General features: G+C 41.3%; 1 protein-coding gene and 1 long non-coding RNA gene across 13 annotated transcripts; both read left to right on the top strand.

Annotated features, from left to right (window-relative positions):
* The first annotated feature begins 3,798 nt into the window (after positions 1-3,798).
* LOC118387524 (suppressor APC domain-containing protein 2-like) lies at positions 3,799-27,563 on the top strand. 2 transcript variants are annotated; one of them, XM_035775958.2, is made up of 6 exons: positions 3,799-4,840; positions 17,672-17,802; positions 25,734-25,880; positions 26,604-26,708; positions 27,002-27,118; positions 27,387-27,563. In XM_035775958.2, the coding sequence occupies exons 1-6, from the start codon at positions 4,030-4,032 to the stop codon at positions 27,513-27,515; spliced, it is 1,440 nt and encodes a 479-aa protein (XP_035631851.1). In that variant the 5' UTR covers positions 3,799-4,029; the 3' UTR covers positions 27,516-27,563. The 2 variants fall into 2 exon arrangements, with proteins under 2 accessions (XP_035631851.1, XP_035631850.1); XM_035775957.2 differs by having other exon boundaries at positions 26,999-27,118.
* LOC127906771 (uncharacterized) lies at positions 18,695-25,721 on the top strand. 11 transcript variants are annotated; one of them, XR_008062813.1, is made up of 5 exons: positions 18,695-19,205; positions 19,779-19,867; positions 21,660-22,221; positions 22,549-22,971; positions 23,011-25,721. It is a non-coding gene; the product is annotated as an uncharacterized LOC127906771 (long non-coding RNA). The 11 variants fall into 11 exon arrangements; XR_008062812.1 differs by lacking the exon at positions 18,695-19,205 and adding an exon at positions 19,212-19,561; XR_008062809.1 differs by lacking the exons at positions 18,695-19,205; positions 19,779-19,867 and adding an exon at positions 19,879-20,646 and having other exon boundaries at positions 20,981-22,221; positions 23,011-23,327; positions 23,467-25,721.

The following is a 27,563-nucleotide window of genomic DNA, read 5'->3' as shown; positions in this document are numbered from 1 at the left end:
CACATTTGTGAGTACTTTGCATGATTTGCCTAATTCTGTTCAATTTAAAGTCAATGGAATTTGCGTTGATGAGAGATGGCAAAGAAGTGATGACCGGAGGGGAGGGAAGTCCACACGAGGGTACGCTAATGTGAAGATGCCTGTAATGATACATGACATAATGTTCATTGAACTGAAGCAGTTTAAAATTATTAGGCTAAAACAGATTAGCACAATGTGTTGATTTCCTGTTAGTGATAAGCATTAGTGTTAACGACGTATGGGATTTATCTCTGAAACATCCATTAAACAGATCATGTTTGCCTTTGTCACTTACAGTATATATATATATATATATATATATATATATATATAGTAAATGCTGTGAGTCTGGAGAGGGGGCTTTGGTCACCATTATTTAGACATGCCACCACTAGCTGGCTCACGTAAATGTAATGCCACTCACATCTCTCGTGCGGATTTGCTCATTTGGTTGAAGAAGAGGCATGAGAGCGTGAAACTATGACCATTTGACACTTCAAGTCAGTGTATTCTACCTCATGTCCTGTCTCATTGCAGTAACGGCATATAGTCGTATGTGTGTCTTAATCTTCTCATGTCCCAAATGACCAGCTTAACTCATTCTATTGACTCTGAATGACTTTTCAGGACATTCAACACAATGTGTACGTCCCACACAATGCATTAGCTGATAATCCAAAAACGATAACACCAAGCTTGATCCGGTGTAGTAGTGGCCACGACACCATTTTGCTCCTCCCTTTCTATAGGTATACACTTTTACAAGCACTTTGCTACACCCGCAATAACATCTGCTAAACACGTGTATGTGACCAATAAAATTGTATTTGATTTGAAGATTGTCAAGGATCTCAGCCACCCGAGCCACCATCTACAAGGCGGAGACAGTACAGGTGAATCAAAGCTGGGACTGTGAGACAAACATTCTCTATCTCCAGGCCGTCAGACTGTTAAATAGTTTCACTAGATGGCCTTCGCCCAGTACCCTGCCCTGAACTTTAGTCACTGTTACTAGCCTTCTCTAGAGCAGAGTTTGTAAGGATTCAAAATATACTGATGCTGGGTAAAACATGAAGATGTAGTATGGTTCAAGCTCCTTTTCTCAAGGCCATTAAAAATCATACTTGAAACTAGTGCTAACAGGCATATTGGAATTGGTCTGATATTTCTGTCTTTATACATACTAGAGGAACAGTGTCATTAATATGTAGTTTGGTATATACACTGATTAACAATGCTTCGAAGAACAAGAACACATTCTACATAAGCCGCCTGTCACGTGATGAATTTGATAGATGGCTTAGACTAGAGCAAGACATGCATTACAATCTATAAATACATACTGCATGTATTTATAGGAGTCTGAAGAATTTGGCTAAGATATCAGTCCTTTGCATCATTATTGTTATAAAAAACACAGGATCAGCTTCATGGGTGGTAAAAATCAGTATGTGTGTAAATAGAACACAATGAGATTGTATTGTATCTTAAACCCTACTGTGACACCATTTGCATAGCTGAACTAGTTTCCTTTTCAAATTTGTGCAAATATGTGTTTTTCTCTCTTAATGGAGGCCTGTGAAACAATAGTCTTTTTACACATAACTATCTGGAGAACCTAGGTGACCAAAGTCCATTCCCTTAGGCACCCAGAGAAGTGCTTAAATAAACCCTCTTAATAAACCCAGAAACACCAGAAAAGCAGGAACAGAATGAAGGCTTGGAAATGGGGGATACCTAGTCAGTTGTACAACTGAATGCCTTTAACTGAAATGTGTCTTCCGCATTTAACCCAACCCCTCTGAATCAGAGATATGTGGGGGGCAGCCTTAATCGACATCCACATCTTAAACACACAGGGAACAGTGGGTTAACTGCCTTGCTCAGGGGCAGAATGACATATTTTTACCTTGTCAGCTCAGGGATTTGATCCAGCAACCTTTCGGGTTCCTGGCCCAACGCTCTAACCACCAGGCAATCCTTGTCATAGATGAGGATTGGATTGGTTTCATTATTTGGGAATAGACATTCACAGTCTAATCTGAAGGCTAAATGAGATAAAGACTTGGCACTATCTGTTCCCTCCTTCAGCCTCCATCGCTTAAATGTACTTCCACTTTTTCTCTGTCTTCCATTATGACTCAACTTAGGATAAAAGTCTAAGATTTGAAGCACTTCCCAAAAATAATGCAGTGACCCAGCTCTCAAATGGTTTGCCACATGCACAGCGATATTGCTGAAGGGAGAGACAGAGATACAAAGCACAAGTAAAAAATATATATATAATATGTGTGCGTGTGAGTTGGCCAGTGGGGTGAGGGTAAACCTATGGTTCTAATAAGTAAGATAAACAATAGCAGGGTCAGGGATAATTCCCTCAGTGCACTCATGGTTTAGCTTCCACTGATGAACTGTGGGCACTGTAGTGTGTGTGTGTGTGTGTGTGTGTGTGTGTGTGTGTGTGTGTGTGTGTGTGTGTGTGTGTGTGTGTGTGTGTGTGTGTGTGTGTGTGTGTGTGTGTGTGTGTGTGTGTGTGTGTGTGTGTGTGTGTGTGTGTGTGTGTGTGTGTGCGTGTGCGCGCAGGCTTATGTGTTTGTGTGACTGTGGCAGTGTATGTGCGTGACAGGGTGAAAGGAAAAGGAGGGGAGGGAGGCTGGTAGAGAATTGAGGATTAAATTGTCTGACTCTGAACCTGCCGATCAGTAAAAGAACACCACTCACATTGGCAGTGCAGTCTATCTCTCCCTGTCACGTGCACACACACACATGAGCATGCACACGCACGCACACACACCATCTTTTTCTCTAGCTATGCTACTACATAGGAGCGTGCACTAGCTGACCCCGGTGGAGTAGCCAAAGAGGGTTTACTGTTAGGATAATTCCTTCCATTACTGACCAAAGCCACTGTGTGTTGGACTTTCTACTGTATGCAATTGTCAGATCCTTTACTATGACAATCAATTTGATCTCACCCTCAGGCATTCAGTGATTCTGTTCGCAAAATCAATATGTTATCAATAATGACTAGTACTGTGTTGGTTGGTTTACAGTGGGAGGAGAGAGTAGAAACAGGGATACATCATAAATGTAGCCTATATAAGTTGCAGCATTCCCTGTGACAGAGTGAAACTTAAATTACATCAAATTAAAAGTTGTCCTCAAGGGATGAGAGAAGAATTCAAGTCTGAGCAAGCGAGGCTTGAGGATGAAATGGAAGTGACTGCTCTCCTCTAATGATGTATCTACATGGAGGAAAGACGAGATAGCTGTGACTTGTGTTAGTTATAAGAACCTTTTTTCTAAAGATATATTACGATATGTTTGGTCATATAAAGCTTACAAAGCCCTATATGTTAAACATTGTGAAATATTAGTGGCTTAGTCAGTTAAAACACTTTCATTTATGGAATATAGTGGTGATACAATGCTCTAATCTACAATGTCTCACTCATAGGCTACAGTGTATCATATGCCTATTACTGTGTATAAACATTATTGTAAACATCTTGGATAAAGAATGACTATTTTTTAAATTTACAATTAGACCCAGATGTAGGGTAAACACACATATTTCCTCACTCATTAAGTGGGTAGGGTATGAATCCTTGGGCGAATAACTTCCGGCTCTATGAATAACAAAAGCACAACTCAAACTTCTACCTTCCACAAGTTCCTACCAATAAGCGCACGGCAATTCTGACGATGACCAATGGCTGTGTCCCTAGACAAATCTGCGCAGACGTTTGAAGGACTGTCCAGTTGAAATAAAGTATCCTGGAGCTGCAAATCCGGAGAGGGAAAGCAGTGTTTCGTCAATGGAAGGCATAAAGAGAAATGGGTAGAATTTCTCATTAATTTTGAATAAATATAGTAGGCTAGGCTACTTATTACAAACGAATAGTTGTTGTATCACGCGCAAAGTAATAAGACTTTATAACCACGTTCTAAGATATATCTTGGTGAGGTTTGAGTTTGCCATTATTCAGTTCAACGATTGATAAATGAATGGCTCTGATAGTGACTGATCGGAGGAGCAAATTGAACGGGTCATCGACAATTTACGGTAGGATTGGCACAAGAAGAGAAGGCAAGACCAGCAGAACCGGTAAAATGCAGCCTAAAGACACGGAATATTCAACAGATGGGTTACCCAAAGCATTTTTACACAGTTTGAGGACACTCTTTGACATCCTTGATGACGGGAAGAGAGGGTATGTGCACATATCGGAGATTGAGAGTCGATGGCAAGGGGCAGATACTCATGATTTGCCCGGCGGGGTGCTGGAGTGCCTGAGGAGGGTGGCCCCACCGCATGGTTGCCTGACATTTGAGCGCTTCGTGGCGGGGTTACGATACTCGATGCTGAACCCGGACAACAACAACCAAATGAAGGGCCCGTCTGCCGTGCACCCGGAACACCCGCACTCTAAACAGCACCATCTGGCAGCGCAAAAACCAGCCCCGCTTTCTGCCTGCTCTGTCGGAACTCGGATTGAAAACAAAGTTATTCCACTGGATCCGAGCAACGGGACCAATAAAACGCATCACAACCGCGCGTCCTCACTTCAGAGTCGGTCCAGACATGAGGAGGGGAACACTGGATACCCAGTCACCTCTGCCGCAGGTGGCCCCGTGCGGTACACCAATGCGGGTTATGAGAGATCAGGCAGAAGTTTGGAACGGATTCCCATTGTGCTCGAAAGCGGTTCGTATCGAGAAGATTCGGTTCGAATGGTGAAGCAAGCTCATCCACAGCAGAGTCGGGTGAGGTCCATAGAGTCCCTTGCGCTCGAGTCACCAAGCCTCCAAAAACCAAGTAAGTTTGAATGTCACTCTTGATTGATTTCACATTGTGATAAATTAAATACATATCTGAATGAGTATTGAGTGGGTCTGCAGGAGAGATGAATTATCTAAGATCAGGACCAGTCATCCATCTCTCTCTCTCGCTGTCTCTCTCCATGGGTGTATTTTGTTTCTCACTAGGGTAAGCGATCGGGAAAGACTCAATGATGTAAAGCTCATTGATCGTCACTCAGTAATGAGATCAAGTGGGTTGTAAACCGGTCAGGGCTATTCTGCTGTCTCAGTCTCATTGACCCAGGTGTGGACATAGAGGGGTATGAAACACACACACGAGCACTTATCATCGCTATACCAGACACGCAGACATCCTCTCACTTAACCTCTGCAACACAACAGGTTAAGTTCCAGGTTACAAAATGTTTAGCATCAAACTAAATCAGTGGTGTAAAGTACTTAAGTAAAAATACATTAAAGTATCTACTTAAGTTGCTTTTTTGGGGTAGCTGTACTTTACGATTGATATTTTTGACTACTTTTACTTTTACTGAACTACATTTCTTAAGAAAATAATGTACTTTTTACTCCATACATTTCCCTGACACCAAAAGTAGTCATTACATTTTGAATGCTTAGCAAGACAGGAAAATGGCCCAAATCACACAATTATCAAGAGAACATCCCTGGTCATCCCTACTGCCTCTGATCCTCTGGGCACACTAAACACAAATGCTTCGTTTGTAAATTATGTCTGTGTGTTGGAGTGTGCCCCTGGCTATTTGTACATTTTAAAAACACTAAAATGGTGCCGTCTGGTTTGCTTAATATAAGGAATTTGAAATTATTTATACCTTTACTTCTAATTTTGATACTTAAGAATATTTTAGAAAATACATTTACTTTTGATATTTAAGTATTTTTAAAACCAAATACTTTTAGACTTTTATTCAAGTAGTATTATACTGGGTGACTTTCACTTTTACTTGAGTCATTTTATATTAATGTATCTTTACTTTTACACAAGTTTGACAATTGGGTACTTTTTCCACCACTGGACTAAGTGTCAGCTGCCCTCTGAGCTCTTGATGCATGCAGTCTCGCAGGTTGACGTTTATTGTCATGAATCCTGCCCTGGAGGCAGAACTGAGCGATTTCCTCTAGATGGGCCAGCTGCAAAGTCAATATTGGCTATGTGTGATCCACCGCCTCCATTCAGCCTTATGTAGACTAGTAACATTTGATATTGCTTTTTGAAAATACACTTCATCTAGTACTTGGCCTATATCCTAATCTGACTTTGAATGTGTCCAGATAAAAATATTTTATTTATATTTTATAATTAGCATATTAGATGATGCTTACCCAGACACTTGTCGAAGTTGATGGGTCATGTGAAAGACATGCTATAACCACCCCCAACCACATCTAGAAAAGTGGATGGATCACTATTGTCTAGACATGTACAGTACACATGTTCATGATATACAATAGATGTCCGTAACCACCCCCAGACATACCTGGCTAACTTGATGGGTCATGTAATCATTCTATTGCGAAGTAGAGTCTTTTGTTTAGACATGTAGCCAGCTAGCTAGCTAAACAATGAACCATAATCCCAGCCCATAGCTACAGTACAAATGGATTGTCATAGCTAGCCACTATGCATGAAATGATAGAGTATGAATCTGCAGGTAGGTAAAACTGTTAATGATAGCTAGATAGCTGTGTACTGTACATGTCTAGACAATAGTGACCTATCCACTTTTCTTGAAAGTCCAATATCTTAAAATCTTGACTGCTGACATGCAAAACATTTTGGGACTGTATCAACAGTGGACTAATGAAAAAGATACCAAAAGTTAGTTTTTGAGTGGATTTTCCATTTAAGATTCAGTGCTGGCAGTCAACATATAATAATAAAATAATAAAAAACAGAACACATTTCCTGGAATGACATTCACTCTCACAGGTGGCCAAAAATAACAAACTGAAAGCCACAGCCCCAATAGGCCAGGCCTCCAAAATCACATTGATCTGTCAAAGTTGTTATTTGATTTCAGACTAATTGAATAGGTTGAAAGAACCAAAGCGTATTTTTGGATCATACCAATCAGAAAAAACACTTCAGATGAAGAACTGTGCCGTCCTACTTTTTACAGTGCAGGACAAGTACTGTGCAATAGGCTCCATTTTGAGTCAGCTAACTGATTCCCAGATCTTTTGATCACATCCTTTCTTTTAGTGTGAAGGTGCCTACTCTGAGCTTGTCATCACAGCCTTGTAACTTCTAATTTGACCTCACCTACACACATGCTAACACCAAACCTTACCCTACACTACACCCATACTGCTAGTGTCAGTGTTTATGGACAGCTCTCTTCAATAACTTAGCTGTTTGTTCTCTCCCTCTATGTGAAGATGATAAGACCAGCCAGGCCGCTGCTGTACATTTCCTAGCCCTGGAACCACTGGAACCACAGCCAAATTGCCACATTAGAACAGAGAACCAGAGCCCACAGCTAGGGGCCACAGCTAGGGGTCAATCCTTCCACACTCACTGGTATTTTACTAATGGGTGAGCTCAGCTAACTAACCACCATTATTTCAAAGCCCTGGTATGCCTTTTAAATCTCTCCGCTCTAGTGAAAAGTGTGTAATTCAGTAATTGGCCTCCAACTTGTCCAGCGTGAGTCACAGATCATGTCTCAAATTCCTCAGGATGCTTAGCCAGAGTTTAGACTGGGGTTTGGACTGCTGCTAACGGGATCATCAGCCCAACCTTTACTGGTCCTTTCCCGGTGCCCTCATTAGACTGGCCTGTGTTCACCGAGGTCGGGAAAGCCATGAAGAAAATCCTGCTTTGTCACATGCATCTCACACACACACACACACACACACACACACACACACACACACACACACACACACACACACACACACACACACACACACACACACACACACACACACACACACACACTTTCTCACTCTCTCACACACACACACACACTCTCTCTCTCTCTCTCTCTCTCTCTCTCTCTCTCTAATGGCCTTGCTGAATCCAAGCATGTCTGTCTGTATAACTGGGAATGTCTGAAGCTATAACTGTGACATGTCCGTGAAGAAGCAGCCTGGAGGCCCTGGCTAGCTACTTACGTCAGTGCCACAGAGCCACTCTAGAGGAGCCTGTACATGGGATTGGAAAGTGTGGTGAATGGTGATGTTAACTCCCCCAGCAAACCCGCTGGATTAGAGCAGATTACCACACGCAGGGTAATTGAGGCACGGCAGCTGTGAAATCCTGCCCACCCCTGAAGAAGTGGCCATTACCCTGCACTCCCTCTCTCTCTGGCACCCTATTCTCTACATAGTGCACTGCATAGGGAATAGAGTGACATTTGGGATGCTGTCTCTTCTTGGGGGATGTCCACAACCATGGATAGAGGTCACGGCTGCCCCTGTGGTACTCAGTGAAGAGGCTGATGTGGTATTGGAGCAGGGTAATGGGCCAGCGGCTGGTGCTGGATTGTGGGCTATGGTTTACAGAGCTACTGAACCCAATGCTTTAGTGTCCTGCCAAGGTTATGCTGAATTAAAGGCATAATAACAATTATCATTCCTCTGGAGCACTGGAAAATAATTCCCACGCTTTTAAAGGCAGCTTCTGGACAGCATCACTGTGTGGGTGAAATGACATCCATGTTATATGATGCTCTAAACATTAGGAAAGATTTAACATTTTTCATGGCTGCAGATCCTGCCGTTCTATCTCTGTGTATCTGAGCAGTGAGCTGTATGCAGCCAGACAGGCAGAGGAGGCTGTGTGGAAGTGGTTGGACAGAGAGAGAGAGAGAGCCTGTCAGAGCTTGCCTTCCTGACCCGTCTGACTGCAGATTAGCTGTGAGGTGTGAGGAACAACTCACCTCAGGAAAAACTGGCTCTAGAGAGAGAGAGAGAGAGAGAGAGAGACAACAGGGGAGGCGCAGAGTACAGGAGGGACATTCTTTGTCAGCCGTTACTGCTCAAGACAACATGACATCACCTGTGGATGCACGGAGCAATAGAAACTGCTATAAAGACGTCCCTCAACTGCCTGGAGTGTTATTCATTCACAGCACAACAGAGTTAGGAATGTAGCACAGGCAAAGTCAGTGCCATATGTGATAATGTCAATATTTCCATCAACACTGAGTTAATAATAGACAATGCTACGGTAAATGTTAAACTATTGTTAGCCTTCTATCCAAGCGTTAAAGAGACTATAATGAGTGCAAATAAAATGAGCTGAGTCTAGATCAGTTGAGTGTGATAGAATAAGCCTACAGATTCCCCCGTGGGTCACCATTTTATCTTCAGCTGAGCAGCATTCATACTCTGTAGGGCAGATTCTGACCCTGATATGATGATTTCAATACTAACTCACTATCTTTCTTGCTGCCTCTCCCACTGTCTCGCTCTTTCTCTTCTCTATACTCTCTCTCACTGACTGGCTCTTTCTCACATGCTCCCTCAAACTAACCTCTCCTCTGCTGTACAATCAAAAAAGTTTTTCATCACAATTTCTTGCTGCTGGAATGGAAAAACAATACATGTTGTGTTTATGTGTTTAGATCAAATGGGAAATGGCACATCAACAGAGGAAACCATTTCAATTAGCAATGCTGTTATAAGGTGTGCAAATGAGGCTTACGTACACTGGTAAACAATATCCTCTTCGGGTGCCAGAGTCCAACTTGAAGACTATCTAGAAACACTAAACTAGGAGCTTTACATATGTCTCCTTACATATTTGGCCACTCTGAACCCCACATACTTCTGCCCTCAAGGAATTATATCCAGTTACCGATTAACAGGATTTCTGGGAGTCATGACACAACATGGAAGACTATCATGTTTTTTCTGCTCTGTTATCTACTATCACCTGAACTTGCATTTTCTTCTCATCTTCCCCCTCAGAAATGTAACTTGTCCACATTCAAAACAACCAGAGAGAAACCTCTTGTCTCTCAGTTGATATTGGTTAGCAGGGAGGTTAGCTTCCTCGTGTGGCCACCATAGGCACTGCAGGATGTCTCACACACAAAATCAAATCAAATTCTATTTGTCACATGTGCCGAATACAATAGGTGTAGACCTTACAGTGAAATGCTTACCTACAAACCCTTAACCAACAATGCAGTTTTAAGAAAAATAAATGTTAAGAAAGTATTTACTCAAATAAACTGAAAATAAATAAAAAGAAGAAAATAGAAAAATAACAAATAATTAAAGAGCAACAATAAAATATCAGTAACGAGGCTATATACAGGGGGTACCGGTACAGAGTCAATGAGCGGTGGCACAGTTTAATTGAGGTAATATGTACATATAGGTAGAGGTAAAGTAACTATGCATAGATATTAAACAGAGTAGCAGCAGCGTAATGCAAATATGGGACGACAATGCAAATAGTCCAGGTAGCCATTTGATTAGCTGTTCAGGAGTCTTATGGCTTGGGGGTAGAAGCTTTTAAGAAGCCTTTTGGACCTAGACTTGGCAATCCGATACCGCTTGCTGAGGACTTTGGCAAATTTTATGGGGTTCCTCTAACACCGCCTGGTATAGAGTTCCTGGATGGCAGGAAGCTTGGCCACAGTGATGTACTGGGCCGTATACACTACCCTCTGTAGTGCCTTGCGGTCGGAGGCTGAGCAGTTGCCATACCAGTTGGTGATGCAACCATGCTCTCGATGGTGCAGCTGTATAACTTTTTGAGGATCTGAGGACCCATGCCAGGGGGAAAAGGAGTTGTTGTGCCCTCTTAACGACTGTCTTGGCGTGTTTGAACCATAATAGTTTGTTGGTGATGTGGACACCAAGGAACCTGAAGCTCTCAACCTGCTCCACTACAGCCCCGTCAATGAGAATAGGGGCGTGCTCAGTCCTCCTTTACCTGTAGTCCACATTCATCTCCTTTGTCTTGATTACGTTGAAGGAGAGCTTGTTATCCTCTGCCAGGTCTCTGACCTCCTCCCTATAGGCTGTCTCATCGTTGTCAGTGAGACACACACACACTCACAAGATTTGGGGTGGGTTTGTGGTGATAATGTGTTAGACTGATGTTATCTCTGGTGATTCAAACTCAAATTTGCCTGATGTGAACCATGCTTCAAACAAAAGAGAATTGTTGACTTGCATAATCAAATCAAATGTATTTATAAAGCCGTTCTTACATCAGCTGATATCTCAAAGTGCTGTACAGAAACCCAGGCTAAAACCCCAAGCAGCAAGCAATGCAGGTGAAGAAGTCCATAAAGCTGGAAAGGGTTACAAAAGTATCTCTAAAAGCCTTGATGTTCATCAGTCCACGGTAAGACAAATTGTATATAAATGGAGAAAGTTCAGCACAGTTGCTACTCTCCCTAGGAGTGGCCGTCCTGCAAAAATGACTGCAAGAGCACAGCGCAGAATGCTCAATAAGGTTAAGAAGAATCCTAGAGTGTCAGCTAAAGATGTACAGAAATCTCTGGAACATGCTAACATCTCTGTTGACGAAGTCTACGGTACGTAAAACAATAAACAAGAATGGTGTTCATGGGAGGACACCACGGAAGAAGCCACTGCTGTCCAAAAAAACCCATTGCTGCACGTCTGAAGTTTGCAATAGTCACCTGGATGTTCCACAGCTCTACAGCAGAATATTTTGTGGACAGATGAAAGTTGAGTTGTTTGGAAGGAACACTATGTGTGGAAAAAAAGGCACAGCACACCAACATCAAAACTTCATCTCAACTGTAAAGTATGGTGGAGGGAGCATCATGGTTTGGGGCTGCTTTGCTGTCTTAGGGCCTGGACAGCTTGCTACCATTGACGGAAAAAGGAATTCCCAAGTTTATCAAGACATTTTCTAATACAATAAAATTGTATTTGTCACATGCGCCGAATGCAACAGGTGTAGTAGACCTTACAGTAAAATGCTTTCTCATAAGCCCTTAGCCCTTAATCATCAATGCAGTCTTAAGAAGTAAAAAGTAATTGAGGAGCAGCAGTAAAATAACAGTAGTGAGGCTATATACAGGGGGCACCGGTATAGAGTCAATGTGCGAGGGCACCGGTTAGTAGGCTGTGTCATCATTGTCGGTGATCAGGCAAACCACTGTTATGTTATCAGCAGACTTAATGATGGTGTTGGAGTAGTGCCTGGCCGTGCCATCATGAGTGAACAGAGAGTACAGGAGGGGACTGAGCATGCAGGAAGTCCATGATCCAGTTGCAGAGGGAGGTGTTTAGTCCCAGGGTCCTTAGCTTTGTGATGAGCTTTGAGGGCACTATGGTGTTGAATGCTGAGCTGCGGTCAATGAATAGCATTCTCACATAGATGTTCCTTTTGTCCAGGTGTGAAAGGGCAGTGTGGAGTGCAATAGATTACATCATCTGTGGATCGGTTGCGGCGGTATGCAAATTGGAGTGGGTCTAGGTTTTCTTGGATAATGGTGTTGATGTGAGCCATGACCAGCCTTTCAAAGCACTTCATGGCTACAGATGTGTGTGCTACGGGTCGATAGTCATTTAGGCAGGTTACCTTAGTGTTCTTGGACACAGGAACTATGGTGGTCTGCTTGAAACATGGTGGTATTACAGACTCGGACAGGGAGAGGTTGAAAAAGTCAGTGAAGACACTTGCCAATTGGTCATCGCATGCTCAGAGTACACGTCCTGGTAATCCTTCTGGCCCAGCGGCCTTGTGAATGTTGACCGGTTTAAAGGTCTTACTCACATCAGCTGCGGAGAGCGTGATCACAGTCATCCGGAACAGCTAATGCTCTCATGCATGTTTCAGTGTTACTTGCCTCGAAGCGAGCATAGAAGTTATTTAGCTTGTCTGGTAGGCTCGTGTCACTGGGCAGCTCTCAGCTGTGCTTCCCTTTGTAGTCTGTAATGGTGATACTAACACATCCGATGAGTGTCGGAGCCGGTGTAGTATGATTTGATCTTAGTCCTGTGTTGAAACTTTGCCTGTTTGATTGTTCATCAGATCAGGCAAATCAGGATTTCTTATAAGCTTCCGGAACATATTCCAGTCTGTGCTAGGAAAACAGTCCTGTAGCTTAGCATCTGCTTCATCTGACCACTTTTTTATTGACTGAGTCACCGATGCACCCTGCTTTAATTTTTGCTTGTAAGCAGGAATTAGGAGGATAGAATTATGGTCAGATTTGCCAAATGGAGGGCGAGGGAGAGCTTTGTACGCGTCTCTGTGTGTGGAGTAAATGTGGTTTAGAGTTTTTTTCCCTCTGGTTGCACATTTGACATGCTGATAGAAATCAGGTAAACCAGATTTAAGTTTCCCTGTATTGATGTCCCCAGCCGCTAGGAGCACCGCCTCTGGATGAGCATTTTTCTGTTTGCGGTATACAGCTTGTTGAGTGCGGTTTTAGTGCCAGTCTGTGGTGGTATGTAGAAAGCTATGAAAAATACAGATGAAAACTTTCTAGGTAGATAGTGTGGTCTCCAGCTTATCATGAGATACTCTACCTCAGGCGAGCAAAACCTTGAGACTTGCTTAGATATCGTGCACCAGCATTTGTTTACAAATATGCATAGACTGCCAGCCCTTGTCTTACCAGAGGCTGCTGTTCTATCATACCTATGCAGTGTGTAACCCGCCATCTGTATGTTAATCATGTCGTTGTTCAGCCACAACTCGGTGAAACACAAGATATTACAGTTTTTAATGTCCTGTTGGTAGGATATACGTGCATTTAGCTCTTCCAATTTATTTTCCAGCGATTGTGCGTTGGCCAGTTGTACGGATGGCAAGGACAGATTAGCCACGCGTCAGCGGATCCTCACAAGGCAGCCTGATCTCTTTCCGCAATATCTTTTCCGTCTCTTTCTCCTGCGAATGACGGGGATGAGGGCCTGTTCGGGTGTCTGGAGTAAATCCCTCTCAACCGACTCATTAAGGAGAAATGCTTCATCCAGTTCAAGGTGAATAACCGCTGTTCTGATTTCCAGAGGCTCTTTTCGGTCAAAAACAATGGTAGCAGCAACATTATGTACAAAATAAGTTACAAAAAATGTGAAAAAACTAACAAAATAGCATGGTTGGTTAAGAGCCCATGAAACGGTAGCCATCCTTTCTGGCGCCATTACATTTTGCAGGAGAATGTTAGGCTATCTGTCCGCCAATTGAAGCTCAACAGAAGTTGGGTGATGCAACAGGACAACGACCCAAAATACAGATGTAAATCAACAACAGAATGGCTTCAACAGAAGAAAATATGCCTTCTGGAGTGGCCCAGTCAGAGTCCTGATCTCAACCTGATGGAGATGCTGTGGCATGACCTCAAGAGAGCAGTTCACACCAAACATCCCAAGATTATTGCTGAACTGAAACAGTTTTGTAAAGAGGAATGGTCCAAAATTCCTCCTGACTGTTGTGCAGGTCTGATCCGCAACTACAGAAAACGTTTGGTTGAGGTTTTTGCTGCCAAAGGAGGATCAACCAGTTATTAAATTCAAGGGTTCACATACTTTTCCCACCCTGCACTGTTAATGTTTACACGGTGTGTTCAATAAAGACATAAAAACATATAATTGTTTGTGTGTTATTAGTTTAAGCAGACTGTGCTTGTCTATTGTTGTGACCTAGAGGAAGATCAGATCTAATTTTATGACCAATTTATGCAGAAATCCATGTATATCCAAAGGGTAGCCTAGCTCTATGTATTTGATACTAACATTATATAAGAGCAAAGATACCCAAACACTAACATGTACCTACAGTGTATGTTATTCCTCACAGCAAATGGTTAGGTTTTCATTTAATGTGTTAGGTGATGGGTACCCAGAAGCATATACAGAGTTCCAACAGTAATTACACATAATTACACATTTTTCTTGTTGTTTTGGCTCTGTACTCCAGCACTTTGGGTTTTAAATGATACAATGACTATGAAGTTAAAGTGCAGACTGTCAGCTGTAATTTGAACGAATCATGAATAATGACGAGTGATAAAGTTACAGATGCACAAGTATCATACCCCCAAGACATGCTAACCTCTCACCATTACAATAACAGGGGAGGTCAGAATTATTTGGAGGGGTATGATATTTGTGCATCTGTAACTTTGTCACTCATCATTATTGATGATTCATTCAGGATTATCCGTAATCATGGTAGCATCGATATGAATGTAGAAGTGTTTAGAAACATATTCTATTCTTATTTACAATAAAAGTGAATCTAAAATGACGCAATACATTATTTACCATTCATTTCTATTGGGCAACAAAATAATCTGAAACACAACCAAAACAAGCAACATTTCCGTAGACATATGGAAATGTCTGCTTTATCCAACATTACAACCAACTAGTTGCAGCATGACCACAAAAAATGGAGGAGACAGGTAGAAGGGGGAAAAGTAAGGAACTTGTCTGTCAGCCCTGCATTAAAGACCATCATTTGTTAAAGAAAACTTTGATAAATAAAAATATATACCAGTTTCATTTAAGGACCAAAAAATTGACAGCTGTGCCATATAAATTGCAAAATAGTTGGGAACAGATTTTTGATATACCGATTCCATGGCACATGGTTTATGAATTGACACGCAAAACGACGCCGGATTCAAAACTTAGAATTTTCTATTTAAATGATTATACAAAATTCTTGCAACCAATAGAATGTTATATATGGGGGATACAATCTTCCCAGCTCTGCAGATTATGCTGTGTGGAGGCAGAGTCATTAGATCATGTATTTTGGTACTGTCCATATGTAGCTTGTTTTTGGTCACAGGTACAGGAATGGATGAAGAATTGCAACATTTACCTAGAACTAACACTACAGACAGCAATACTGGGTGATTTGAAAAGTCATAGTCAATAGATTATTAAAATAATATTTATTTTAGCAAAAATGTGTATCTTTAATTTACAATCTGTAGAAACTATAGGTAGGTATATTCTTTAAAAAAAAGTGTGTATGTGTATATACAAGTTTACATACACCTTAGCCAAATACATGTAAACTCAGTTTTTCCACAAATCCTGACATCTAATCCTAGGAAAAATTCCCTGTCTTAGGTCAGTTAGGATCACCACTTTATTTTAAGAGTGTGAAATGCTTTTATGAAATGCTTTTCACATTCCCAGTGGGTCAGAAGTTTACATGCACTCAATTAGTATTTGGTAGCGTAGCCTTGAAATTGTTTAACTTGGGTCAAGCATTTCAGGTAGCCTTCCACAAGCTTCCTACAAAAAGTTGGATGAATTTTGGCCCATTCCTCCTGACAGAGCTGGTGTAACTGAGTCAGGGTAATAGGCCTCCTTGCTCGCACACGCTTTTTCAGTTCTGCCCACAAATGTTCTATAGGATTTAGGTCAGGGCTTTGTGATGGCCACTCCAATACCTTTACTTTGTTGTCCTTAAGCAATTTTGCCACAACTTTGGTAGTATGCTTGGGGTCATTGTCCATTTGGAAGACCCATTTGCGACCAAGCTTTAACTTCCTGACTGATGTCTTGAATGTTGCTTCAATATATCCAATATATTTTTATGGCGGTTTTGGAGCAGTGGCTTCTTCCTTGCTGAGCGGCCTTTCAGGTTATGTCGGTATAGGACTCATCGGTATAGGACTCGTCGGTATAGGACTCGTCGGTGTAGGACTCGTACTGTGGATATAGATATTTTTGTACCTGTTTCCTCCAGCAGCTTCACAAGGTCCTTTGCTGTTGTTCTGAGATTGATTTGCGCAAAGTACATTCATCTCTAGGAGACAAAACGTGGTACCTTCAGGCGTTTGGAAATTGCTCCCAACTATGAACCATACTTGTGGAGGTCTAGAATTTATTTTTTGAAGTCTTGGCTGATTTATTTTGATTTTCCCATGATGTCAAACAAAGAGGCACTGAGTTTGAAGGTAGGCCTTGAAATACATCAACAGGTACACCTCCAATTGACTCAATTGATGTCAATTATCCTATCAGAAGCTTCTAAAGCCATTACATCATTTTCTGGAATTTTCCAAGGCACTGTCAACTTGGTGTATGTAAACTTCTACAGTGAGTTATTAGTGAAATGATCTGTCTGTAAACAATTGTAGGAAAAATTAAGTCCTACCTGACATGCCATAACTATAGTTTGTTAACAAGAAATTTGTGGAGTGGGTGAAAATGAGTTTTAATGACTACAACCCAAGTGTATGTAAACTTCAGAGTCAACTGTATGTATAAATGTATGTGTATGTATGCATATATATGTATGTATGTATATATATATGTGTGGTTATGTATGTGCATGTATGTATGTATATATAGATACACATATATTGGGTGGAATATATATATATATATACCAAAAATATATATGGGAGATTGGAAATGATGCAGACAATTAACATTGATGGAAGCACAATCTACCTGCAATATTAAAGCTGATCCACCTCCCCCCCAAAAAACAGCTGAGTCACAAGCTTGATGTAGTCATTGTGTGCTATGAATATGAAACTAAATGCTTTACCTTTTACTACTTTAATACACATATAAGTGAATTTGTCTCAATACTTTTGGTCCCCTAAAATGGGGGGACTATGTACAAAAAGTGTTGTAATTTCTAAACATTTCACCCAATATGGATGAAATTACCATCAAATTAAAGCTGACAGTCTGCACTTTAACCTCATAGTCATTGTATCCAAAGTGCTGGAGTACAGAGACAAAACAACAGAATTTTCACTGTCCCTATAGTTTTGGAGCTCACTGTACAATGTACTAACCAGACAGTTGATACCTGTGTTCCAGACAAGATCTGGAAGTCTGTTGGTGACCACCCCTTCCTGCCCTCTCTCTGGTCCAGGTATTGTGGAGGCTGGTTTGCCGAGGTCCCAGAGTGAATCAGCCACAGGATTCACTGCCTCCAGACGCCATGGGCGGAGCCGGGATGAGCAGAGACGCCACACTATCACCAACGGAGTGGGTTACGGAATGGTACGTACACGCGTGCACACTCACACACACACACACACACACACACACACACACACACACACACACACACACACACACACACACACACACACACACACACACACACACACACACACTGTTGCACAGATTTAAGAGGGGCAGTCAAACAACCATGTTCTCAACGCTGGTGATGTTCAGTGATGGTGTTCATGTTAGGGGTCATTTTATCTAGAGGGTGAAGCTGAGAACAGTTCCATATATAAACAGGCCTTTCTGCTCTGTGCAGACTTCTACTGCTCTCTGGCACTTTGTTTCTGTTGGCCAACACCCACCATTCCACCCCTCTCCCTACTTCCCTCCCCTTTTTTCTCAGTCCAACCCCTCTCCTATTGTTGCCCTCCGGATCTCCTGCCCCCCTTCCATGCCTTCTCTCTCTCTCTCTCTCTCTCTCTCTCTCTCTCTCTCTCTCTCTCTCTCTCTCTCTCTCATCCTCTCTCGCTCATCCTCTCTCTCTCTCTCTCTCTCTCTCTCTCTCTCTCTCTCTCTCTCTCTCTCTCTCTCTCTCTCTCTCTCTCATCCTCTCTCTCTCTCTTTCTCTCTCCCCCTGCCTCTCATTTCTCTGAACCCTACTCTCTCTCCCTTTCTCTCTGTCTTTTCCTCTCTCCTTCCACTCTTTCTCTGCGTTGAGTTGTAGAGGGAGCTGCTCCCCCTCCCCCTTCCTCCACCCCCCTCTGATTGCCTGTCCACATGGTAATGAGCCGGGTCGGACCCAGGGGCCTGGAAGCAGGGGACTCGCTTGGTCCACCCGGCCCAGCCTGGACAGCCGTTTGGGCAGCCTACACCACTGTCTTCATCCCTCTCAGCAGCAGTCTGTACAGCAGTAAGGCGCTGCACTTTTTCCTTTGGGTGAGTGAGAACAATTACAGGAGAGACAAAGAGAAGGAGGGATATTTAGACTGGCCATTGAGGAGTTTCCATGTATATATATGTCTACTACCCACTCCAGATGCGTGTCAAGCTGTGTCAATATTTAACTATGGAGTTATGAGCAGAGTCAGAGAGAGATAACAAGTTGTCAACTAGCTGAATTTTTGACAGTTCTGTTGTGTGTCTGTGGTTAATGAGTTGTTGAAGCTAGTGAACAGTGCCAGTGGACACTGCTAGTGTGGGGTTGTCATCTTAATGCTCTCGCAGTTGTATGGTAGTTTGTACTGTTTGGAGCTGCTTCTCCCTGTATTCTCCCTGTATTGGATTTAGGTGATATTGTTTATATGCTTCTCCCTGTATTGGATTTTGGTGATATTGTTTATGTGCTTCTCCCTGTATTGGATTTAGGTGATATTGTTTATATGCTTCTCCCTGTATTCTCCCTGTATTGGATTTAGGTGATATTGTTTATATGCTTCTCCCTGTATTGGATTTTGGTGATATTGTTTAGATGCTTCTCCCTGTATTGGATTTAGGTGATATTGTTTATATGCTTCTCCCTGTATTTGATTTTGGTAATATTGTTTATATGCTTCTCCCTGTATTGGATTTTGGTGATATTGTTTATATGCTTCTCCCTGTATTCTCCCTGTATTGGATTTTGGTGATATTGTTTATATGCTTCTCCCTGTATTCTCCCTGTATTGGATTTAGGTGATATTGTTTATATGCTTCTCCCTGTATTCTCCCTGTATTGGATTTTGGTGATATTGTTTATATGCTTCTCCCTGTATTCTCCCTGTATTGGATTTAGGTGATATTGTTTATATGCTTCTCCCTGTATTGGATTTTGGTGATATTGTTTAGATGCTTCTCCCTGTATTGGATTTAGGTGATATTGTTTATATGCTTCTCCCTGTATTTGATTTTGGTAATATTGTTTATATGCTTCTCCCTGTATTGGATTTTGGTGATATTGTTTATATGCTTCTCCCTGTATTCTCCCTGTATTGGATTTTGGTGATATTGTTTATATGCTTCTCCCTGTATTCTCCCTGTATTGGATTTAGGTGATATTGTTTATATGCTTCTCCCTGTATTCTCCCTGTATTGGATTTTGGTGATATTGTTTATATGCTTCTCCCTGTATTGGATTTTGGTGATATTGTTTATATGCTTCTCCCTGTATTCTCCCTGTATTGGATTTAGGTGATATTGTTTATATGCTTCTCCCTGTATTGGATTTTGGTGATATTGTTTATATGCTTCTCCCTGTATTCTCCCTGTATTGGATTTTGGTGATATTGTTTATATGCTTCTCCCTGTATTCTCCCTGTATTGGATTTAGATTATATTGTTTATATGCTTCTCCCTGTATTCTCCCTGTATTGGATTTAGGTGATATTGTTTATATGCTTCTCCCTGTATTGGATTTTGGTGATATTGTTTATATGCTTCTCCCTGTATTCGATTTAGGTGATATTGTTTATATGCTTCTCCCTGTATTCTCCCTGTATTGGATTTAGGTGATATTGTTTATATGCTTCTCCTTGTATTGGATTTTGGTGATATTGTTTATGTGCTTCTCCCTGTATTGGATTTAGGTGATATTGTTTATGTGCTTCTCCCTGTATTGGATTTTGGTGATATTGTTTATGTGCTTCTCCCTGTATTGGATTTTGGTGATATTGTTTATGTGCTTCTCCCTGTATTCTCCCTGTATTGGATTTTGGTGATATTGTTTATATGCTTCTCCCTGTATTCTCCCTGTATTGGATTTTGGTGATATTGTTTATGTGCTTCTCCCTGTATTGGATTTTGGTGATATTGTTTATGTGCTTCTCCCTGTATTGGATTTTGGTGATATTGTTTATGTGCTTCTCCCTGTATTGGATTTTGGTGATATTGTTTATGTGCTTCTCCCTGTATTGGATTTTGGTGATATTGTTTATGTGCTTCTCCCTGTATTCTCCCTGTATTGGATTTAGGTGATAATGTTTATATGCTTCTCCCTGTATTGGATTTAGGTGATATTGTTTATATGCTTCTCCCTGTATTGGATTTTGGTGATATTGTTTATATGCTTCTCCCTGTATTGGATTTTGGTGATATTGTTTATATGCTTCTCCCTGTATTCGATTTAGGTGATATTGTTTATATGCTTCTCCCTGTATTCTCCCTGTATTGGATTTAGGTGATATTGTTTATATGCTTCTCCTTGTATTGGATTTTGGTGATATTGTTTATGTGCTTCTCCCTGTATTGGATTTAGGTGATATTGTTTATGTGCTTCTCCCTGTATTGGATTTTGGTGATATTGTTTATGTGCTTCTCCCTGTATTGGATTTTGGTGATATTGTTTATGTGCTTCTCCCTGTATTCTCCCTGTATTGGATTTTGGTGATATTGTTTATATGCTTCTCCCTGTATTCTCCCTGTATTGGATTTTGGTGATATTGTTTATGTGCTTCTCCCTGTATTGGATTTTGGTGATATTGTTTATGTGCTTCTCCCTGTATTGGATTTTGGTGATATTGTTTATGTGCTTCTCCCTGTATTGGATTTTGGTGATATTGTTTATGTGCTTCTCCCTGTATTGGATTTTGGTGATATTGTTTATGTGCTTCTCCCTGTATTCTCCCTGTATTGGATTTAGGTGATAATGTTTATATGCTTCTCCCTGTATTGGATTTAGGTGATATTGTTTATATGCTTCTCCCTGTATTGGATTTTGGTGATATTGTTTATATGCTTCTCCCTGTATTCTCCCTGTATTGGATTTAGGTGATATTGTTTATATGCTTCTCCCTGTATTCTCCCTGTATTGGATTTAGGTGATATTGTTTATATGCTTCTCCTTGTATTGGATTTTGGTGATATTGTTTATGTGCTTCTCCCTGTATTGGATTTAGGTGATATTGTTTATGTGCTTCTCCCTGTATTGGATTTAGGTGATATTGTTTATGTGCTTCTCCCTGTATTCTCCCTGTATTGGATTTTGGTGATATTGTTTATATGCTTCTCCCTGTATTGGATTTAGGTGATATTGTTTATATGCTTCTCCCTGTATTCTCCCTGTATTGGATTTAGGTGATAATGTTTATATGCTTCTCCCTGTATTGGATTTAGGTGATATTGTTTATATGCTTCTCCCTGTATTGGATTTTGGTGATATTGTTTATATGCTTCTCCCTGTATTCTCCCTGTATTGGATTTAGGTGATATTGTTTATATGCTTCTCCTTGTATTGGATTTTGGTGATATTGTTTATGTGCTTCTCCCTGTATTGGATTTTGGTGATATTGTTTATGTGCTTCTCCCTGTATTCTCCCTGTATTGGATTTTGGTGATATTGTTTATATGCTTCTCCCTGTATTGGATTTAGGTGATATTGTTTATATGCTTCTCCCTGTATTTGATTTAGGTGATATTGTTTATGTGCTTCTCCCTGTATTCTCCCTGTATTGGATTTTGGTGATATTGTTTATGTGCTTCTCCCTGTATTTGATTTAGGTGATATTGTTTATATGCTTCTCCCTGTATTCTCCCTGTATTGGATTTAGGTGATATTGTTTATATGCTTCTCTCTGTATTCTCCCTGTATTTGATTTAGGTGATATTGTTTATGTGCTTCTCCCTGTATTCTTCCTGTATTGGATTTTGGTGATATTGTTTATGTGCTTCTCCCTGTATTTGATTTAGGTGATATTGTTTATATGCTTCTCCCTGTATTCTCCCTGTATTTGATTTAGGTGATATTGTTTATGTGCTTCTCCCTGTATTCTCCTGTATTGGATTTTGGTGATATTGTTTATGTGCTTCTCCCTTTATTTGATTTAGGTGATATTGTTTATATGCTTCTCCCTGTATTCTCCCTGTATTTGATTTAGGTGATATTGTTTATGTGCTTCTCCCTGTATTCTCCCTGTATTGGATTTAGGTGATATTGTTTATATGCTTCTCCCTGTATTGGATTTTGGTGATATTGTTTATATGCTTCTCCCTGTATTGGATTTTGGTGATATTGTTTATATGCTTCTCCCTGTATTTGATTTAGGTGATATTGTTTATGTGCTTCTCCCTGTATTCTCCCTGTATTGGATTTTGGTGATATTGTTTATATGCTTCTCCCTGTATTGGATTTTGGTGATATTGTTTATATGCTTCTCCCTGTATTGGATTTTGGTGATATTGTTTATATGCTTCTCCCTGTATTGGATTTTGGTGATATTGTTTATATGCTTCTCCCTGTATTGGATTTTGGTGATATTGTTTATATGCTTCTCCCTGTATTGGATTTAGGTGATATTGTTTATATGCTTCTCCCTGTATTTGATTTAGGTGATATTGTTTATGTGCTTCTCCCTGTATTCTCCCTGTATTGGATTTTGGTGATATTGTTTATGTGCTTCTCCCTGTATTTGATTTAGGTGATATTGTTTATATGCTTCTCCCTGTATTCTCCCTGTATTGGATTTAGGTGATATTGTTTATATGCTTCTCTCTGTATTCTCCCTGTATTTGATTTAGGTGATATTGTTTATGTGCTTCTCCCTGTATTCTTCCTGTATTGGATTTTGGTGATATTGTTTATGTGCTTCTCCCTGTATTTGATTTAGGTGATATTGTTTATTTGCTTCTCCCTGTATTCTCCCTGTATTTGATTTAGGTGATATTGTTTATGTGCTTCTCCCTGTATTCTCCCTGTATTGGATTTTGGTGATATTGTTTATGTGCTTCTCCCTTTATTTGATTTAGGTGATATTGTTTATATGCTTCTCCCTGTATTCTCCCTGTATTTGATTTAGGTGATATTGTTTATGTGCTTCTCCCTGTATTCTCCCTGTATTGGATTTAGGTGATATTGTTTATATGCTTCTCCCTGTATTGGATTTTGGTGATATTGTTTATATGCTTCTCCCTGTATTGGATTTTGGTGATATTGTTTATATGCTTCTCCCTGTATTTGATTTAGGTGATATTGTTTATGTGCTTCTCCCTGTATTCTCCCTGTATTGGATTTTGGTGATATTGTTTATATGCTTCTCCCTGTATTGGATTTTGGTGATATTGTTTATATGCTTCTCCCTGTATTGGATTTTGGTGATATTGTTTATATGCTTCTCCCTGTATTGGATTTTGGTGATATTGTTTATATGCTTCTCCCTGTATTGGATTTTGGTGATATTGTTTATATGCTTCTCCCTGTATTGGATTTTGGTGATAGTGTTTATATGCTTCTCCCTGTATTGGATTTTGGTGATATTGTTTATATGCTTCTCCCTGTATTCTCCCTGTATTGGATTTTGGTGATATTGTTTATGTGCTTCTCCCTGTATTCTCCCTGTATTGGATTTTGGTGATATTGTTTATGTGCTTCTCCCTGTATTGGATTTTGGTGATATTGTTTATGTGCTTCTCCCTGTATTGGATTTTGGTGATGTTGTTTATATGCTTCTCCCTGTATTGGATTTTGGTGATATTGTTTATATGCTTCTCCCTGTATTGGATTTTGGTGATATTGTTTATGTGCTTCTCCCTGTATTCTCCCTGTATTGGATTTTGGTGATATTGTTTATGTGCTTCTCCCTGTATTCTCCCTGTATTGGATTTTGGTGATATTGTTTATGTGCTTCTCCCTGTATTCTCCCTGTATTGGATTTTGGTGATGTTGTTTATATGCTTCTCCCTGTATTGGATTTTGGTGATATTGTTTATATGCTTCTCCCTGTATTGGATTTTGGTGATATTGTTTATATGCTTCTCCCTGTATTCTCCCTGTATTGGATTTTGGTGATATTGTTTATATGCATGTGGCAACCCCTGCAATCCGTTTTAATGATAGGTTAAATATAAAACATTGTGATTTTAGATATGACAACATCATCAGTGTCATGCCATTGTTGGTGTTGTATGCTTTGTCATTTTAACACGGGTGATGTTAGCCTTGTCAGCTAGCTGGGACATGTACCCTCTCCCCTCTCTAACTTTTCTATCATTCCCCTTGCACTTTCCCCCTCTCTCTACAGAGCTGCCCTCTCTGTGGTCCACCACACAAACACACAGCCTGACACTGGGTCACGCTTAATTCCAGCCACAATCCCCCCCACCCCTCTCCGTCTTTCTCTGCTCTCTCTCTCTTTCATCTCTCTTTCTCCTCTCCTCTGTCCTCTGTTTGCAGGTCCCATTCAACCCAGCAGGGCCAGAGCTGAAAGGGAAAATGTGTTTAGTATGCAGTGATGGCACAAGAGGTTTATCCTGGCTGGTTATAGTCCAGATCAGATAACAACAACAGTATCAGCACACTCTGACAATGCTGGTTGGTTTATGTCATTGGGAAATAGGTCTTTGTACAGACATGGTTTTCCCAACAGTGATAGTGTATAGAGAGAGTGGATGACACATCAGGTGGCTGAATGCCAGGAATGGGGCCTGTCCTGTGCTGGGCTGTGCCACTGGAGGATAAGATGGTCAGCACAACTCAATGCTGTCTGCCTACCACTGGGACAGGACGGCCTGTTGGAGTGGCTACTGTTTACCCATTCTCAGGTCTATGCACGGTTACCATGGCGCCGGGCTGATTGCTCCTATGAATATTTCTCTTCCTTTTGAGGTCGGGGTACAATGCTGGCACAATTGGCCCTGGGCCATTGTCTCAGGACAACATGTAGAGATGTAGCTTTTTGACCATCATAAATGTGACATGCAAGCTTAGCTAATACACAACATTTACCCTGGGATGATTGTAAATTAAATCAAATCAAATCAAATTTATTTATATAGCCCTTCGTACATCAGCTGATATCTCAAAGTGCTGTACAGAAACCCAGCCTAAAACCCCAAACAGCAAGCAATGCAGGTGTAGAAGCACGGGACCCCTAAATTAGGGACCCCTTTTTTGGGACTCAGGATGAGTCTAAGCTTGAGGAGCAAGCAGCAAGCATACAGAGTCGCCAAATGACTTCAGGTTAGTGACCCAAATTGATGATCATAGTGAGATAGATGTTGACTCCCTCTTGCTCCAGCTGAAGCAGATGAAGGAGTTGGAACAGGAGAAGGACTCTCTGCTGGCTGGTCTGGACTTGGTGGAGCGGGCTAGAGAGTGGTACCAGAACCAGATCCACAATGTCACAGAGAGACAGAGACACGTGGGCCAGAGCAACCACTGCACGGTAAGGACTGTTCATGAGGCTGCAAAAAGAAGAAAACAAACTGAAACAGGGAGGGACTACCTCCTGGACTTGTCCATTTTTATTTTAAAAATTAATATGTCCCGAAGGCCTCCGAAGAGGCATAGCGGTCTAATGCACTACATCAAAGTGCTAGAGGTGTCACTACAGACCCGGGTTCCATCCCAGGTTGTATCACAACCGGCCGTGATCGGGAGTCCCATTGGATGACGCACAATTGGCCCAGCGTTGTCCGGGTTAGGGGAGGGTTTGGCTGGGGGGGGCTTTACTTGGCTCATCGTGCTCTAGCGACTCCTTGTGGCGGTCCGGGCGCCTGCAGGCTGACCTCGTTTGTCAGTTGGACGGTGTTTCCTCTGACACATTGGGTGGCTGGCTTCCGGGTAAAGTGTGTGGGTGTTATGAATTGTGGTTTAGCGGGTCAAGTTTCAGAGGAATCATGCCTCGACCTTTACCTCCTGAGCCTGTTGGGGAGTTGCAGCGATGAGACAAGATCTAAATTGTGGGGGGAAAAGCGAGTAAAAAAAAAATATATATATGTGCTGTATATATATATTTTTTTAAATTACAAGTAAAAAAAATATGAATATTTCCTAATGAACATGACCCAGGTCATGTACAGTATAATGCAGTACAATAGGTATGGATAATATATAAATTCTCTGAAACTGTCTAGTTCTTACTGTTTCTCTTTCTCTCTCCCACCAGGATTTCTTCACAGAATCCCAGAATCAAAGTCGCATGGATGTTCTGCTTCCCAAGCTGCAGGAAGCCAACCGCTGCCTTAATGACCTCATTTCCTGCTCTGGAATGGTGAATATTGATGATTCACCTTGAAAGAAGACATATTACCTGACTGTGTGTAACTCAGCCTCCTCACTGCCCTATGAGGAATGGTTGTCTCATATAACTGTGCAATTTCAATTTCTAAGTTCAAGTTCCAGTAAGAGGAAAACTCTTACTGAAATCCTCTCAGTGGCAATTATATGTTGAAAGTTTTTTCTATGTTTTAGACAGAGAGTATAGTCAACCCTAAACACTGGAGTCTTTACTGAAACATGGTAAATAATGGTGAATAATTTATTTCTCTCTCTCCCTCTTAGCAGTCTTTCCCATTCTCTGGCACCCAGCCCACCGCAATCTCCTCCAGCTCCCAGCCTCCTGCCACTGCCCCACCACAAGCCATTCAGAGACTGAAGGACCAGAACCGCCTTCTCACCCAGGTAAACTGAAGATACTGTTAGATGTCAATTAAATGTACTGTATATACTGTGTATGTATCCGTCCCCACTGTCCCTCTATGATCGTCTAACCTCTACCTATCTCTTCTCTTCTCCCTGCTGCATCAAAGCTCTGTATGTACACTCCTTAAATGCACAATAAAAGCTTGTTTAAACTCTCTTCTCCCCGGTCCATGTCTCCCCTCCTCATTTCCTCCTCTACCACTCCTCCTCTCTCCATCCCTCCATCCCTCTCTATGCCCTGGTGTAGGAGGTGACTGATAAGAGTGAGCGCATCACTCAGCTGGAGCAGGAGAAGTCTGCTCTGATCAAACAGCTGTTTGAGGCTCGCGCCCGGAGCACGCATGACAGCAGCACCATGGACTCCACCTTCATCTGAATACAGACACCATAATACAACTGTAGTGGTCTCCAGCTCTATCTGACC

The sequence above is a fragment of the Oncorhynchus keta genome, chromosome 13 (genome assembly GCF_023373465.1).
Source record: "Oncorhynchus keta strain PuntledgeMale-10-30-2019 chromosome 13, Oket_V2, whole genome shotgun sequence".
Taxonomy (NCBI): Eukaryota; Metazoa; Chordata; class Actinopteri; order Salmoniformes; family Salmonidae; genus Oncorhynchus; species Oncorhynchus keta.
The sequence above is the reverse complement of the archived record's forward strand: the minus strand, read 5'-3'. Positions and strand labels throughout refer to the sequence as shown.

What these genes read in the sequence shown, in the direction of transcription:
- LOC118387524 (XM_035775957.2), top strand. Translation starts at nt 4,030, where the DNA reads ATGGCTCTGATAGTGACTGATCGGAGGAGCAAATTGAACGGGTCATCG. An exon ending in ACCAAGCCTCCAAAAACCAA is followed by an intron (nt 4,841 to 17,671) that starts GTAAGTTTGAAT and finishes TCTCTGGTCCAG; the next exon opens with GTATTGTGGAGGCTGGTTTG. An exon ending in AGAACCGCCTTCTCACCCAG is followed by an intron (nt 27,119 to 27,386) that starts GTAAACTGAAGA and finishes GCCCTGGTGTAG; the next exon opens with GAGGTGACTGATAAGAGTGA.